General features: G+C 39.8%; 1 protein-coding gene across 4 annotated transcripts in view; it reads right to left on the bottom strand.

Annotated features, from left to right (window-relative positions):
* Nucleotides 1–16,944, bottom strand: part of LOC102221246 (MTSS1-like protein) — a 71,015-nt gene that overhangs the window by 13,476 nt on the left and 40,595 nt on the right. Inside the window, exons 4-12 of one of the 4 annotated variants that reach the window (XM_023332067.1) lie at nucleotides 13,116–13,200; nucleotides 12,281–12,372; nucleotides 11,231–11,305; nucleotides 9,562–9,570; nucleotides 7,125–7,282; nucleotides 5,469–5,576; nucleotides 5,287–5,384; nucleotides 3,801–4,071; nucleotides 2,717–2,791 (exon numbers count right to left, since the gene is read on the bottom strand). In XM_023332067.1, coding sequence (XP_023187835.1) covers nucleotides 2,717–2,791; nucleotides 3,801–4,071; nucleotides 5,287–5,384; nucleotides 5,469–5,576; nucleotides 7,125–7,282; nucleotides 9,562–9,570; nucleotides 11,231–11,305; nucleotides 12,281–12,372; nucleotides 13,116–13,200 — 971 coding nt within the window. The remainder of the gene's footprint in view (nucleotides 1–2,716; nucleotides 2,792–3,800; nucleotides 4,072–5,286; nucleotides 5,385–5,468; nucleotides 5,577–7,124; nucleotides 7,283–9,561; nucleotides 9,571–11,230; nucleotides 11,306–12,280; nucleotides 12,373–13,115; nucleotides 13,201–16,944) is intronic. The other 3 variants (XM_023332069.1, XM_023332071.1, XM_023332070.1) reach the window with 3 other exon arrangements.

The raw sequence follows: 16,944 nt of genomic DNA, 5'->3' as shown, positions 1-16,944 counted from the left end.
ATGTGACAATTTAGAGGTTTTTGAAATGGGCCAATTTGCAGCCATCAGCGGGACATACTTTTTTTTGTTCTTTTTTTGGCTCTTGGACTGTTTCTACAAAGGTACAGAAACATGCAGGTGAATTTTGGACCTTTAACATTAAATGCAAAATGTTGATATGTTTGGTACAGGTATGTCTGAGTGTGTTTTTTCATCAAATGGCCTTTTTTGAGTCTGTTGTTCAGCTAACAATTAATCGATTATCATAGTTGAAGATTATTTCAATAATTCTTTCATCACAATTAATCGTTTCAGCCTTGAGGTCAGTTTTCTCCTGCTGAAGTTGAAGGAGTTCTTTTGCTGTGAATGTCTCTGTGGTTTATTTAATCAAGCTAGAAAAGGCAAGATGAATGAAATTAAACCACCACAGATTAAAGCCTTTACTCAGCTCTATCATTTGTCACATACGCACCAGATAACCGATGCCGTTTGATGTGAATGCAGAAAGGTGAAATGTTGAAGCGGATCTGAGAATTTCCCAGACATGAGGAGTCGCATTTCTTTCTTTTATTTCATTTCATCAAGCACGACTACACGTGTCCAGATGGAGGATGTCACCGTCAAAGATCCCCTCATCATTTAAACAAGAGAAGCCCATCATCCGATGTAAAATAATAAAAAAAGAGAGATCCAAAGTTTGTATGATTGTTTTTGCGACTCCCACAGTGTGTACCGCAAGGTTTCTGTCCCGATATCCAGGAAGGAGAGCAAACAATCGTGTTTGTCAGTCAAATTAAAGCGGGATCATGGAGGAAACCTGTCATGGAGGAGAGCTGCTGTTGTGAAGAAAGCTTTTGCTTCCAATCTTAGCAGAATTCTTTCCTTTCCACCAGTAAATCATCAGCAAAACTTTATTCTACTGCACCTTAAAGAATGTGCTTAAAAAAGAAAGCGGCTCTGAAACATGAAAGAAGTTGCAAAAACGCATTTTAGGGAGATTTATATGGGGACCTTATCACCAGCTGAAGCACAAAACACACCTAATTCCTGTGCAGCTGTTGGCACAAAAGGTGGTTTTATGCCAAGCGAAGCAGAACAACAGCGGCATTTAAAAGCGAACAGATATTACAATAATTTCAGCCCAGCACTTACGTCTGAGGTGCTTTCTTTTTCTTACCACTCTAAAATAAAATCTCTGCAGGAGAAGGCATTATGAAGTTAGTGTCAGGTTTGTGTTACTTTTCAGAAGTCTGCCTCAAGCTGGTTTCTCATAACAATAAAACCGCAGAGCTTCCTGCCACCGCTGTGAGTGAAACGTGCCACTTCAACAGAGCGGCTCTAACAGCAACTTTTAGAACAGCCACAATTATCACAGTTGTTTCAGCGCCGACAACCCGGCTTTGTTCTCCTGAAAACACGGATGTGAATGAATGGGGAGATGTTTTAGGTGAGAAACGGAAACGGATAACTTTGACAAAGTTTATTTACAGCAGCCTGTGACGTGGTGGATTTCTGAAAAGCCCGGGGGTACGGTGACTCAGGAGGGTCAACAAAACGTAACAGCAAAAGCCACCACTTTTTAAATAAATTAGGTTTGTCAAAGTAATTGATAACTTGATATAATTGAGCAAATGGGTAAATTTATACTCAACGTAAAGATTGCTTTAAAAATTGCTGAAATTTGCTGTTTTAATTTTTTTGTGTGTGTTTTGAGAAATTTCATTATGCTTTTTTTGTAAGTGTGATTTTAATTCTAAAACGTGCATCTTAAATATCTATCCTGAAGACTTTATCGCAAACAATTTAAGATTCCTACATAACATTTGCTTTTTGGAAGCTAAATGCTGTATTGCATCCTGATGGAAGAAAAAGACAGTATGAGGAATTTCACAATGATTTAAACAAATTAACTTTTACTTCGCCCTTGAGAAAATCAGGTATTTACTCAGAACAAGCTTAATTAATTTAGGTATATCTGGACTGTCTTTTACATGTGGCCGGACCAAAATGATACCCAACTCAACAAGTGGAAAGACAATTTTTGACAAACTGCCAATCTTTTTGCTGATTTGTCTTTTCTGTTTTGTTTTGTCTGGGGTTATATTTTATGTATTTGTAAATGAGTGGACATGTTCTTGTGCTCTTATTAAAATCAAGAAAGATATGTTTTTAAAAAAAGTTAGATTTTACTGTAATGTTTGTGGTGTGGACCTCAGGTAGAATAGTCTAGAGTCAATACTTAAAGAAACAAATAAATACTAGGAAAAAAATGGATTATTAAACTAGTTTGTGTCAAAATTGATACAAATGGATCCAGTCACATTTTCCCAAGTCGTCTCATCTCTTCCAACAGCAGCGCTGCATTAACACTTATCCTTGAATTTTAAACTCTGCTAACGTGGCGAGTACAGCGACCCACATTAGCCCACAAGACTCTCATATCTGGTGTTTGTCAAAAAATGTCAATACTGTTTGGAAGAACTTCACTTACGAGGCCGGTAGGAAAAAAAAGAAATCCAGAAGGAAGCCACCAGCTATGCTAATGCTACAAGCTAATGCTATGACACAGATGTTTTGAGAGCAACTATAAAAGGTAAGTAAAGCTCCTCTGTCTGAAACAGTTTACCCCAAAAGATGTGTCCTGACTTCTAATAAAGTTTATTTAGTTTGTGTATCACAATGTGGTTTGTTTAAAAAGAAAAACAGCCAAATTGCGCAGCATGGCTGCAGTACTTACAGTGGTGGGGGAGCTGCATTCACTGACTGACTGGCATGTTTCTGAAGCCTCTGATGATGCAGAGCTGGAGGATTTCTACAATAAAAAGAAAAACATTTTCTTATTTAGTTTATCAGTTCTCAAAACTTGCAGTGCCATAATTTTTAATTCTTCTTCTTCTTTCACATTCAATGGTTAAATTTTTATTTTTTTTTTAGCTTTTCTTATCCATGCATATTTATGGGGACAGATATACATAAATACCCCATCTGATATTTAGAATCTTGTCCATTAGCAAGTTGCAGAAAAACACCAAACAGTCTGTAGCCAGTCCTATGGCACAGCACTGCTATGTGTCCGACCTCATTTCTTCACAGAAAAAGTCAAATCTGTTGATTTTCTGGTATGGGACTCACACAGAATAACAACTTTTGGTCACACTGACAAGGAGCATGTCTATAGGAGTCAAGGTGAAGTTTCAGACTTAAAGACATTTACAGTTTTGCGCACATTTGTACTAATAATCTTAAACACACTCAAAACCGGCTGTTTTGAGTGTGTTTAAATCTAAGAAAGCTAACGCTAAAAAAACTAAGAAAGCTAACGCTAAAAAAACTAAGAAAGCTAACGCTAAAAAAACTAAGAAAGCTAACGCTAAAAACACTAAGAAAGCTAACGCTAAAAAAACTAAGAAAGCTAATGCTAAAAACACTAAGAAAGCTAACGCTAAAAAAACTAAGAAAGCTAACGCTAAAAACACTAAGAAAGCTAACGCTAAAAAACACTAAGAAAGCTAACGCTTAAAAAAAATTAAGAAAGCTAATGCTAAAAAAACTAAGAAAGCTAACGCTAAAAAACACTAAGAAAGCTAACGCTTAAAAAAAATTAAGAAAGCTAACGCTACTCTTATGTCAGAAACATAACTCTAGTGAAACCGTATGGACTACTCCTCATTCTTCCAAGAACAGAATTATGGCAGTGTGATTTTTTTCTACAACTTACTAAAGGACAATTATTGACAGGGAGAGTTTAAATGTGCAAAATGACACTGAATTCAGACTGCCCCTTGTGTGCTGTCGTTGGTGAAGGCACCAGGATTTCATACCTGACTGGTGATGTCCGAGGGCATTGGCGAGGGAGGCTTGGAATAGATGTTTGCATCTTGGGACACAAAGCCCGAATCGTGGGAGGAAACACTGCTGAGGCGGTGGGCTGCAATGCCCCCTGGTGGTGGAGGCTGTTGAGGCATGCTGCTGCGGTAGCGATAGGAGGAGGAGGAGGAAGGTGAGTGTGGCTGGGACCCTCCTCCACCACTACCCACACCTGCACCTCCCCCCGACGAACGGGAGGCGCTGCTGTGGGCGCTGTTGACGCTGCTGCATGGTGAGGGTTCAGGGAGAGGTGAGGAGGAACAGGGGGTGAGGGGGTGAGGGGGCGGGGGGCAGGGCAGAGCGATGAAGGGGTGAGGAGTGTTACAGTGTCGGATGCAAAAGCGGTTATGATCAGAGGAACGTGGTGGAAGGTAAAATTAGTTGTTGGTTAAAGTTTGGGAGAGTGAGCAAAGAATTGGAGGAGGCGAGGAGAGAGTTTGCGATTGGTTGATGGGAATGAGTCCAGGAGTTTTTGTGAGTTGGTCGGGTTGGTGTGAAGTCACACAACAGTCACAGTTAGAAGCAGATTCACCAGAAACGAAAGGGAACCGGGGTGTGAAGCGTCCGGCAGGAGTGAAAGAGGGCAAATCACAAACCAGGTACAAGGCAGAAGGTAGACAAGCGAAGATGGGAAAAGAGCACAGAGGAGAGGGGGGGCGGGGGGGTTCAGAGAAGGAAAAGCAGGAGGGGGGGGGGAGGGGGTAAACAGAGAGTGTGTGAACTCAGGGAGATTCAAGGAATAAAGAAACACTACAGGTAGAAGGGTGTGAATGTGTGATTTCCACATAAACACACTGATTCCCTAGATGCAACATGCACGCACACACACACACACACACACACACACACACACACACACACACACACACACACACACACACACACACACACACACACACACACACACGCACACACACACACACACACTGAGAGATTATTGTTTTCACAATCAAAATCCTCACACATCAATTTCTGCTATGTGGGCCATATGCAGTGCATTCATACGCCTTGATCGTTTTCAGATTTGTCCCGTATCTGAAAAGTGTGGAGACTTAGAAACATGAAGGTGTTCTGCTTAGACTGTCACATAATTTCCCTGTTAAATAAACTGCAGTCTGTGTGTGGTGTGGCACAAAGGCGTATAAATACTGTTGCAAGTCACTGCATTATTTACATCCAAGTAAAGCTGATGTCAAATTGGACTTTCATGTTTTAATCTGTCTCTTCGCTAAAACGGTGGGAATGTTGGAGTTCTAACAAAGATGGCGGCACAAACACTAACAATGCTCTGACAGACACAGACAGTACAAGTGAGACACCGACATCCAGGGAGGCTCCTCTTTCCAAAACTTAAGAGTTCTGTACACAACACTGAAATACAGCTGCGTCCTGGTTTTTTATGTCTTGCGTGTAGGGGTGTGTGTACGTGTGTGTTTGCACCTGCACATGCTGCTCTTGCGTGAGCCAGAGCTGCTCGGGGACGACGGGGGGGTCTGGTAGGACCAGCTGTAATCGGAGCCCTTCAGATCCTTGATCACCTGCGAGAGAGACAGCAGCGACCGTCAGTCCGTTTCACACACGCTTCCGGCGTTTTCTACCAGCCAGGTGTTGCTGCAGCTCACCTGTTCGCTGGCAGGGGGCAGTTTGTGGGGGTCGGTGGTCAGCACGGTGAGGTCGTCGATGATGGCCTGGAGGTGGGTGATCTCTCCCAGCATGGCGATCTCTCCGTTCTGGCCAACGGGACACAAACGAGGAGCGTGATGCTTGTGACTGTCAGGATCCAGCCTCACACACCGTTCAGTGAGGTCATGTCCCTTATGATCAACTGCAGCGCCAAACATTTCTGACTGAATCGGTGCTTTTCATTACCAACAAAAGACTTGAAATATTTCCCTTAATGAGTGATGAATGATTGATTATGACTCTACATCATAGTTAAAAGATGGAGTTTTGGGGTCACTACAGATGAAAACAGAAAGCAGGGACTGCTGACTTGGTTATTGTCTGCAGTAAACACCTTCACTGCTCACAGGTTTGGTGCTTCAATGTTTATTATCCACTGAAAAAGTTTGGGTGACTCCCACGCATTTTCAAAGGACGGCAAAAGTTAGCATATATTTATGCCAACATTCACGCCACATTCACTTTAATATACATGCCGAATTGTGTGTAAAATATGGTGCCGCACGTATTTTGTGTGTACGCACGCTTTATGTACGAGGCCCCAGAATGTTTTAGTGCGCCACACTTTTGAAAATTTCTCAACTTTTACTATGAAAGCTGCGCGCCCAGGATGCCAATCTAATACATCGACCACTGAAGCCTGAGAGGACATCTGTCACTATTTGGCTCAAATTTCTGACTTTGCAATGTCAGGGATTCGTTTTAATACTGTAAATGTATGAAGAACTGTATTTTTCCTCGCAAATGTAACTTTTTACTGTCTAGAGAGAAATGAAGACTTCACTGTAAACAGAAGGCAAACCCCGGGCCTGGGATTTTATTATGTAAATAATGACATCAGGTTATTAAATCATTTAAATTTAACGTCAAACATTTAGTATTAAAAAGCTTTGCGATTCTTTTTCCAGATGATTTGTTGTTCTTATTCATGAATAATAAGTGCAAAAATGTTTTATAAATGAAAAGAAAAACATTGAAGCTGAAATAATCAAAAGAAAAAATCAGCCAGATGTTTCACACGATCTCATTTGCATATTTGCAGAAAAATATCGAATTATTTGTAGAGAGAGAAAAGTTCATTGGCAGCAGAGCAGATTAACAAACATTGTTTTCCTCTTGATTTAGTGCCGATATGAAATGATTGAATAACTGTTACAATTATTATTATTTGAAATGAACAAGGAACGTAAAAAAATATCTAGATATTGTATGACTAAAATGTTGGTACAACCTGTGTATTGGCTCATTTATTGCCTTAAACCTTATGAGCAGAAGAGGGCGCTGTTTGTTTAAAATCTCCAGAACCCAGCAGTTTGTTGGAAAGGTTTTGCCTTCATGCAGGTTGGTGTTGTTGTCCATATATTTACCATTTCTCTCCTGTCTTTCAGCGCTACTTTTATTTTCACTTACAAGTTTGTAATCATTTTCGTTAGTAAGCTAGAGTTCTTTTCGTAGTCAGTGCGTACGCTAACTTTGCACCAAATTTTGTTGAAATATAATAGAATAATCTGGTGGTGACCGTCGCATCCTTTGTTTTTCTACCAGTTTACACTGAAAGGTAAACCAGGGTCCGATCGGGCCGGCTTCCTCCTCACCACCACAGGCTGAAGGAAGCCGATGAAGGTGCAGAAGCGTCCCCTCTCCTCCACCAGGGCGCGGCGCACCGCCTGCTTCTCCGTCTCCTCCATCAGCAGACACATGTCGGTCACATCCTGCATGGCGCTGTCCAGCTGCGGCTGCAGGTCGCCTCGCCCTGCCAGTAAACACAGAACGAGCTTTTCATTGAAGAGTTGACACAGATCAGTACAGGAGAGCTGGAGAAGAGGACTGAGGAATGGAAGAAGGAAGGGGGGAGAGTACATCTGCAGTGACTTGCAAAAGTATTAACTTCTATATCGTTTGATTTTTTTGTTGTTGTTGGACTTTGAATAGGCCATTTCAGTGTAGCTCTGGGTGTATCTTCAGTGTTGTTGTACATATCTGGGAGGCTAAGCTTCAAGTCTTCTGCTGCTCTATCTGAGCAGTTTTTTCTGTCCCTGGTTCCAAAAAGCCTCCCCACATCATGGTGCTGCCACCACCATGTGTCACAGAGCGGTTAATATTTTATGTTATTATCATATTCAGCCAGATTTGTGGAGTGCAAGACTACTAGCTGCCCTGTGGACAGATCCTCCCGGCTGAGCTGTGTGCAGTAATGTGTGCATCTTTACTGCTTCTCTGATAAATACAGTTTCATTAGCTAACCCTAAATTTATGTTTGTCACATAATGAAATCATTTTAATGAATACTACATATGAATACTTTGCAAGTCGCCACAGCTTCAGGTTGTTGCCTCTTTGTACTCCAGTATTAGAACATAAATAAAAAGCTGATCTTAGTGGAGGAGAATGTACTCTGATGTGTTACAGCATCAGCACCGGTCCAATGCATCACCAGTGTAGCATGGCGTCCGTTTGAAAAGTTACACTGTCGAAAATCAACTGGAATTTGGGTCATTTAGTAAAAATATTTAGCTTCAAAACTAAACATTTAGCTTACTAACTAAGTAGTTTCACGCAAAATATGTAGTTTTTACATGAAATATTTAGCTTGTTAATTAAATATTTACTTTGAAACTGAGATGAATGAATAACATGGTAATATATATATAAAACACAAAAAATGAACCTCCATCTTGTTCTGTTATGACAGGATAAATAACCCAAATCGTCTTTTTTGCCGTATCTTTACAAACAACGCCCTGTAGTGTAGAGCCAAAGCAAAACAGAAAATCCAGATGCTGTCTGCTAGCTAGAAGAGTCAAAGTGAAATGCAATGCATAGAAAGCAAGACATGAAATGAACCTCTGTAGTGTTACAGCATGCAACACAAATCAGTGCAGATGTCAGTACTATCAGGGACATAATGAAAGAAAGAGTTGCAAAGGAGTGGCAGCATGACAGCAGAAAGCCTGCAGTGTCACTACAAAGCTCTAATAACACGAGCTACAAAAGTCACGAAGGAGTCAAGGAGGAAGTTCCATTATATCAGGCAACAAAGACGAGCTGGTATAGAGGCTGAACTCTAATCCATCCTCAGGGGACCCAAACTTTGATTAAAGTTGTTCAAACACTGCAGTGCTCCAGAAACTTCTTCCATTTGAAGGTCAGGGTGAGAGGACACAGTAATCTGTATTAATGCTAATGTTTATCAGCTAAGCTAAATTACAGAAATAGTGTGGTCTGGAGGACCAATCACATTCATTTTCAGTTTAACGTCTTACTTTTTCAATTCATAGCGACGTTTGTTCATCTCAACAACATTTGCTCGTAATGTAAAGACCCCATCAGAATTTAGTTTTCTCTAAGTTAGCTTTACTCTTAAGGAAGAGTAAAACAATGTATTTTATTTGTATACAGAATACGATGCAACAAAAAATGTTCTTACATTGTTTCTTTGTTTTTTTTGTTTTTTTTGTGGTGATCCAAGTAAGAAAAAAGGCTGCAATATTTCCTCCCTGCACTGAAGGTTAACAAAGGTCGCTGGATATTAATTTATTTCTAAAATGATGATTTTGATGAAGCTGCATTGTTGTGACAAAATTATCACATCTTTCTTGAGATTTAAAAAATTGTCAAACATTGCAAGTATCTGTTACTGGAGAGTCAGACAGGGAATATGTCTTGATTTTAGGAGATCAGCGACTGGCAAATACTTAAAAACAAAACCAATCTTATCCACCAGTCTGCAAATGTCTGAAAATCAGCAAATGTCCTTTTTGTTCTGATGTGAAAAAGAGCTATAGCTATATTTGTCAATGATTCAGACCAGAAGATCAGTATCAGCCAAAATGAGAATGTTAAATGACAGTTAGACTCTGAGGTTTGAGCAGAAGGTTTATTCTGTCTGCGTTGAGCCACAAAAAGTTTCATCGCTCACCTAAAGTGACAAAGTCAAATCAAACCCTCTGCTCTCTAAAACAACGACAGACAGGATGACAAAGAGACTAGCTGATGCCGCAGAGCAGCGGTGAGCGACAGGCCGATACTTACCCTGCATCTCTATTACAGGGAGACAAAATGCCACAGGGACGGAGGGACAGTGAGACGGTGGCAGGTGAGAGCGGGGAGGGGCGGGGCAGCAAAAATAGAAGCAAAATTGGGGGGAAAAAAGAAGAAAAAGGGAGACAGAGACAGAGAGAGAGCATAAATAGCAGAACTTATTGTTAAGGTTAGTACAAAGAAGCCATCAGGACAGCCGCGGTGCAGCAGGTTAGAGCAAAAACAACGCAGCAACAACCAAAAAGGAGTCCAGAACCAAATATATCACCAAGCTACAGCTGTTCAGTTATCAGGTTACACGGGTCTGGTTCTGTGTAGAACCCCATTAACAACAATCTGATGTTTGTATTTCATAGTGACATTTATATTATGGAGTATTTATTAGTCAAGTATTTATTAATAATAGTATTTTTTTGTTTGTTTATTTATCTCTGGTATTATGAATCTATGAATTTATTTCAGACATTCCACCAAGAGAAAAACAAAACAAAGGTAATACTTACATTAACTTGAACACAATTATTATTACCTTTAATTTTTTTTTCTTTTTCTCTCTTGGTGGAATGTCTGAAATAAATTCATAGCATACTGTTTTGTTCAAAATAATAATAAAAAAAATACTGTTATCAATAAAAAATGTATAAATACTCCATAAAATATATAAATGTCGTCATGAAATACAAACAAAATAAATATGTCAGATATAAATATTTATTGTTTTTTAAATTCATTGAAGAAACGTCACAGATCAAATACTAGGAGTTGCAATATTATCAATAGTCACCAGATGGCAGCATAAACCAATCAATGATTTTATTTCTATCGTTCAAACTCACAATCACTTCAGTTGGAAAGTTTAGTTTCTGCTTCCTGTTTGTTGATAACAAGAGCAGCTTAAAGGGACAGTACTATGTGTTTTCCAGGCTCAAAGTTACAATTTATAGAACAATCATGCAACTATGTTACCTTCAGTTATTATAAAACTGCTATATAATTACCAAATATAACTTAAACAAAATTTGACTTAGTAACCTAACACATTGAAATTGGGCCTCTGTCTCTTTAAAAACTCCTGCTCTTTCTGAAACTCTGCCTCCATGAAGTCACCACAACATGGCTCCTTTATTAACCCATTTTAAGAACAATTTTACAAGTGTCACACTAAGAAGTAGATCATATAATGAGCTCGGCAGATGTTTGCTAATTGCTGCTGGCTAGTCTGAAGGAGCTGAGTAGGGGAGAGCTGCCCTGTACGGCTGAAGCTCAGAGGAGGAGCTGCGCCTCAAAGGCGGGGCCATTTCCACCCAGAAATCTTGTACAGCTGAAGGTTGCCATGGAGATTAAGGGATTTCTCAAACATGGATGAAAGAATCAAAGCAACACTCCACGCTTGTTTTTGATAAGGGAATGTCATTATAACATGATGCATAGGTAAAAAAAAAAAAAAAAGTCAATGTCACCTGATGCTGCCCCTTTAATATTGAGTCAATTAAAATAAATTTATTCCTTTATTTTGATTTCTATAAAGCTCTGGTGAATAGTGGTAGGATCCCAGAAGAAGCAATGTTGGAAAAAATAAACAAACAAAGAAACTTGTTTTTCCAAAGTTCCACATAAAGATCACGACCGAGACCAGAGCCGGAGCGTCACTTCCGGTTACCTTTACGAGCCTTCTTCTGCAACTTGATGGTGTCCGATGACTTCTTCTTGATCTCGTGGCGTGACCTCTTGTACTCTTGAAAGAGGAGAAACAGAGATGCTTTTACATGGGAATGCAAAGCCTCGGGGTGAAATTAACTTTCTTTGCACTTCACATGTCAGCTTTAGCAGAACTGAGTCCGTGAACCAATCCGACACAAGCCTGTAGTCTTTTCACTGCCTCAAAGGAAAAACATTACAGTTGGACACAAACTTAAAGATTCTCATTTAAGTCTACCCATAATCAAACTATTTGACAGAAACCATAAATGGTTAGAGGGGATATTTATTGGTTTGAGGAAGAGAAAAAGATAAACAAATAAAATAAAATAAACACTTTGAAAATTTGGTGTCAGAATCCATAGTTGGAAATCAAGGTTAGTACGAGTGTGGTTGTAGTTAGACCTTCTCTATAGACATTCTAAAGAAATGTTGATTCCACAACTTACAAAAATGTGATTTATGTGTATAGAAATAATATGAACCTGGCTGCACTGACAGAGTTCTTGTTAAAGATGGTCTGTCATGGCATTTTCCGTATTTAGGAGGGAAAAATAACAATAAGAAAGACCAGCATTGGACATACTTACTAGTTACCAGCTCTTACTAATTAGAGGAATTTTCTGTCAAAAAATTCTTCCGAAGAAATGAAATGATCTTTTTTAGGCTGATGTTCAGTATACTCATAAAACCATGTAAAAAGAAAAGAAGCTGCGATACTGACGTTGTAATTAAACATTAGTGAACCTGCTGCAAAGGGTAGTGTTTGAAGAACCCTAATATAAACTGCGAGGAAACAAATATCTGCTTGTAAGACAGCCTCCAATCAACAACTCATGGTATCAACAAGAACTTCGAGCTGAGAGTAAAACTGCTGCGAATAAAACTGCAGGCCGTCAAAATCATCTTCTGAAGAGGATTTAGCAAGGCAGCAGTGTGGTGTGAGTGTTACGTCCCAAACCAACAGATAAGGCTTCATGAATTAGCACATTCAGCTGGTTTCATGTTTCACCTTTGGCATGGTCCTTATCCAGCTGGTTGGCGGTCTTCTTCCAGTCTTCAATCTTATCCTGGAGAGGAGTGATCAGACTCTCCATCAGAGCACTAGAGGAGACACAGACATGGAAAGATGGAAGGCATCGATCACTAGTGGCATCAGTAAAGGAGAAGAAGAGAAAGACTTCACAATTGTCTAGATGTGTTGAGTCCATCACTGCTTGTAGGGAGGCAGCATTGGTACGCCTACGTTGTGGCAAACTGGACTTTCTTTCTGTCCATCACGATACATGATTTAAAAAGATTTTGACAAAACTCTTCATGTTTCATTTTTTTTATCAAAGCAATTACTATTATATTACTTTATTAGTCTAGCTCAGATAATTAATAAAATACATGCTTGCAGTTTTAAAGAGAGAAAATGTGAAATCTTACGAGTATAACGGGTTATGGGTACGAGTGTCTTTGCATGGCACCTTTTAGGTAATCAGAATTGCAACAATATTTTGGATTGATTTCGTCAAATTTTTTTTCCTGCACAACCATATTGACAGCTAATGACCCCCATCATTAGCGTAATAGCTTTTTGTTGTGGAAAAGTCATTAAGAAGTATGGAGAATGAATACAGAGGAAAGTGGTGGGTAGGAGTAGACTCTCGGAGAGGCTTCCTGAGTGGTTTATGATGCATACCAGTGGTTGTACTCGAATACAATCCTTGAAATGTGGAGAGGGTAAGCAATGCAGCAGACACCATTCATTCAGCAAGACAAGACACGAACCATTTTTGCTCAGACAGATGAACTGTGTATGACCAGCGACGCCGGGAAGAGAAGGAACCAAGATGTCTTACTTCGTGAACTGGCGAAGTTTGGCTTCGATGCTGCGATGTCTCATGCACATCCTGGTAAGAGCTGAACCGATGTCTCTGGTCGCCCCTGGACGGAAAGGACAAACAGAAATCAGAACAGGACACACACACACACACACGCACACACACACCCACACACGCAACAAAAGTATTCTTCTGTTCGTTTACCACAAAAGGCCTGTTTTAGTTCCACCGACCACAAATCTCAGGTCAAACCTTGCATTAAACTGTTAGCACGCCGTATAAAGACAAGACTCATAAAGTCATCGCACATTTCAAACAGACGAACAGCCAAAGAGCTTTTGTTTCCTTTTACACTCAGCATTTATACAAGAGAGAGATTGGCCGTCGTGGAGATGCTACACACACTCCCAGCTTCGCCCAAATAAAGCAGTGTCCTGTGACGGGGCTGCAGCGCCCAGAGACCCGCTTTCATGTGTGGCTAACCTGCTACTGTAAACACAAGTCTATTTTAGGAGAATAGGTCTATATGGAAAAAGCTGAGCAGAGAGTTTGATTCAATGGATGGTAAACACCGCTGACTTCCAAACAAGGTGCTCAGAGCTGCAGCCGCCACAGGAAACTTGGACATGCCACTTTCTTCTTCCAGATTCTGTCAGAGTAGAGCTAAGGCTAAGAGTTGTGCTGCACACAACATAAGAACAATAAAATAATCCAAACTTTAGGTGAAACATGCAGTGGAAAGTTCTGATTAGAGCAGCGGACAGGTTTCCTCCAGGTGTTGCATGCTACATTAAAACTGGAAAATGACTCACAATTTCTGATGACGATGCTACAATAATAGGATCAAGCATCTTATAAACTGCCAAGTTTGTTTTTACTATGGGACTTGATTCAAAGTTTTAGTGGAGTTAATTGCAGTGTCTGTAATTAATTAACTGCATTTTGATCAAACTGTATGTATCAACAAAATAAAAAAATATTTTAAATTCAAAAACCCCTTTTTGATGCAAAATTATTGAATAAATAGATAGCTCAGCAGCAAAGACATTTATTGTATTTAATCTGTATTTCAGGTTCTTCAACCAACCATTCAGCTTTCCAGTGTTTCAGGAACTCCTGATTATTCATGAAACGTCTTTAGAAATGTGGAGTGTAGATGCTAACGTTAGCGTTGAGGATGCCTCTGCTGCTACATGTTTAGCACTGAGATGCTTGAATAGGTTCACTGATAGGATAACGCCTTTCAGCACAGCTTGTACACAACAACAACGCGAGATCATTTTTAAAAGCAATAATTAACCCCCAGCGGGCCAAGAGAAGCGGCTTCGTTGCTCATCACTGTTTTAATGGATGTAGCTTGTTCGACATATTTATGGAAGTACCAGAAACAGAATGCAAAGGTTCCGTCTATAAACTGTGCTAAAATCTATGGGAACACTTACGTACAACAGGTTAAAGTCCTGGACCTACTTTTTAGACAACGTACTCACACAGTAGGCCTACTTACATGTAAGGAGACCTACACGTTTATTAGGATCTCAACATGCAGTACCTTTCACCCTGATGATCCTACAAAAGCATAAAATGCTAATATTGTTTGACATGAATGAGCCTCATGCCAGCAGTGTCAGTGGGAGTGCAGACAGAAGCATTTAGATCTGAACATCACTACAGAGCCACTAGAATGGCTCAGTGACTTTAAAAAAACCTGGGGAAACTTGATCTCAAGCAAGCAAATAAGACATTAGGAAAAGCTACAACTGGAATTTGAGATTTTCATCTTGTACAAAAAAATGGCAGGAAACCTGCTTCTTGAAAAGCAAACTCTCAGTTGTGAAACCTTTTTAAAGTCAAGGGTTCCAGAGCAAAACTAGACGTTTTGACTGCAATAGTCTCTCGCCTTCTGTAGTTTATTAACTCACTCAACAGTCATAAATGTCACTAATATGATGCATTTAATGGTTTATGTAATTTTTTTCTTTTCTTTAAAATCAAAAATTTGGTGCAAGTTTGAATGTACAGTGGATTATTTTCTGTGACACAGAGGGTCGAGTTCTAAGTACAGTACAGGTCCAAATATATAAAAACATTTTCCAACAGAGTTGGTTGTTGGATGACTTTTTATTCGGCGTGGTGGAGGCCTATCTACTTTAGTGATCAGGACTACCAGAACTCATTGGTCTGATCAATGTCAAAACAATAGGAAAGTACAAGACATTCAGATTAGGTCAGAGAAAAAGAGATGTTGACTTCATCCAACCAAACTCAGTCTTAAGTTCAAACAACTGAACATGAGTAGAAGTTGTTACTGTCCTTCACCAGATGCTAATATCTGAAGGACCAATCTGTCATCTCAGATGAAAGGAAAACTGATTAGGAGACAGCAGATTCACTGAGGTTGAAACATAGTGTGAACTGGAAACTGCTGGAACCCTGGTGGGTCCCACCAGTTTTTCACGATTCTGCGATTGTGGAGATTCACAGAAAATCAACAAATCCCCCCATTTTTTGAGCTAATGCATAAATGTGAGTTTATTGCAAATTTTCCACAGAAATGCTAACTCCTACCTGCAGGTGGCAGTATTACTTCTTCCACATTGCTACCTGAGCCTTTCCTGATGTCAAGTTACTGTCCACGACTGATATAAAAGATGTTTTTATGTCCACTCTGGACATAAAATCGGAATAAATCACAAAAACAACCGTAAACTCCTGGAGGGACTGGCCAGTGCTGCTGTCTGCCGGTTCTACAGAACCACAGACTGAGCAAGTAGTGACCAAGAAAGATGTGCCGGCTCTAAAATCAACACCCTCTAGGAGCCTGACTGTAATTTGCTGTTGGATGACAAGCTATTGTCGGTGCACTCAGAGCCCCAGCCGAGATTTAACAATGGTGGGTGAGAAATTGCCCACATTACTCATGCAAAGCATCATGGGTTATGGGAACAGAACTCATTCTTCAGACTTTTCGTGCCGATTGCCATTCAGGATAAGAGACGTAAAATGATTGGAACAGAACAAATGGACAATAACAGCTGGAGTTGAAGAGGACTGTAGATGTTAGCTTCTGCAGGATGGTTTCCACTGTGCATATTGAAATATATTTGGTGTTTGAACAGTTACAATTGGTAGATCAAAGTGGTTTCAGAAGGGGTCTATCAGCGGCTGTCCTCCCTAAAACCAATGGTTCACTGTGTCAAGCATAATGTTATCTGCAGTCTACCACAGACATGAAATAACATCCTACAAAAATATTAATGCATTCATATTTATTAAATAGGCCATCAGAAAGTGTAAATATACACATAAAACAGTGGTGACCAAAGCAAGGGCCTGAAGGTTTTCGCCCTTTCCCTTTTTCCACACACCTGAATCAAATGATGGTTCATTAGTAGAGCCTTCATTTGACAGGACACCAGCTCTTATAGGTGCAGTATGTTACTTTCATAAACCAGATGAAAATTAGCCTCTCCAGCTAACTCTGGCATATTCATATGACATATTATTGTTGATTAATATGCATAGTGCCCTTAATGAAATTTAAAAAAATCACAAATTCACAAGTTATTATTTTAATTTGAAACACACTGTCTGGTATATCATGAGTGCCTTGCTCATTAGCACCTCAAAAATCTCTGCTACAGTCATTGATCTGCATCAGCAGCTGGTCTGCTGATACTAACCAGCAGCCGTCTGATTAAAAAAAACACAAAATATGCTCTCACTTAAGCTACCACATACCCTGAGATTCTGCACACACACACACACACGGAACTATTTCTCCCATCCAGACAGAAATCCCTCTTTCATAATTAACAAATTCTTCCCTCTTTCCTCTCGTCCTACC

Source organism: Xiphophorus maculatus, chromosome 4 (genome assembly GCF_002775205.1).
Source record: "Xiphophorus maculatus strain JP 163 A chromosome 4, X_maculatus-5.0-male, whole genome shotgun sequence".
Taxonomy (NCBI): domain Eukaryota; kingdom Metazoa; phylum Chordata; class Actinopteri; order Cyprinodontiformes; family Poeciliidae; genus Xiphophorus; species Xiphophorus maculatus.
This window is presented reverse-complemented; position numbering and strand designations above follow the sequence as displayed.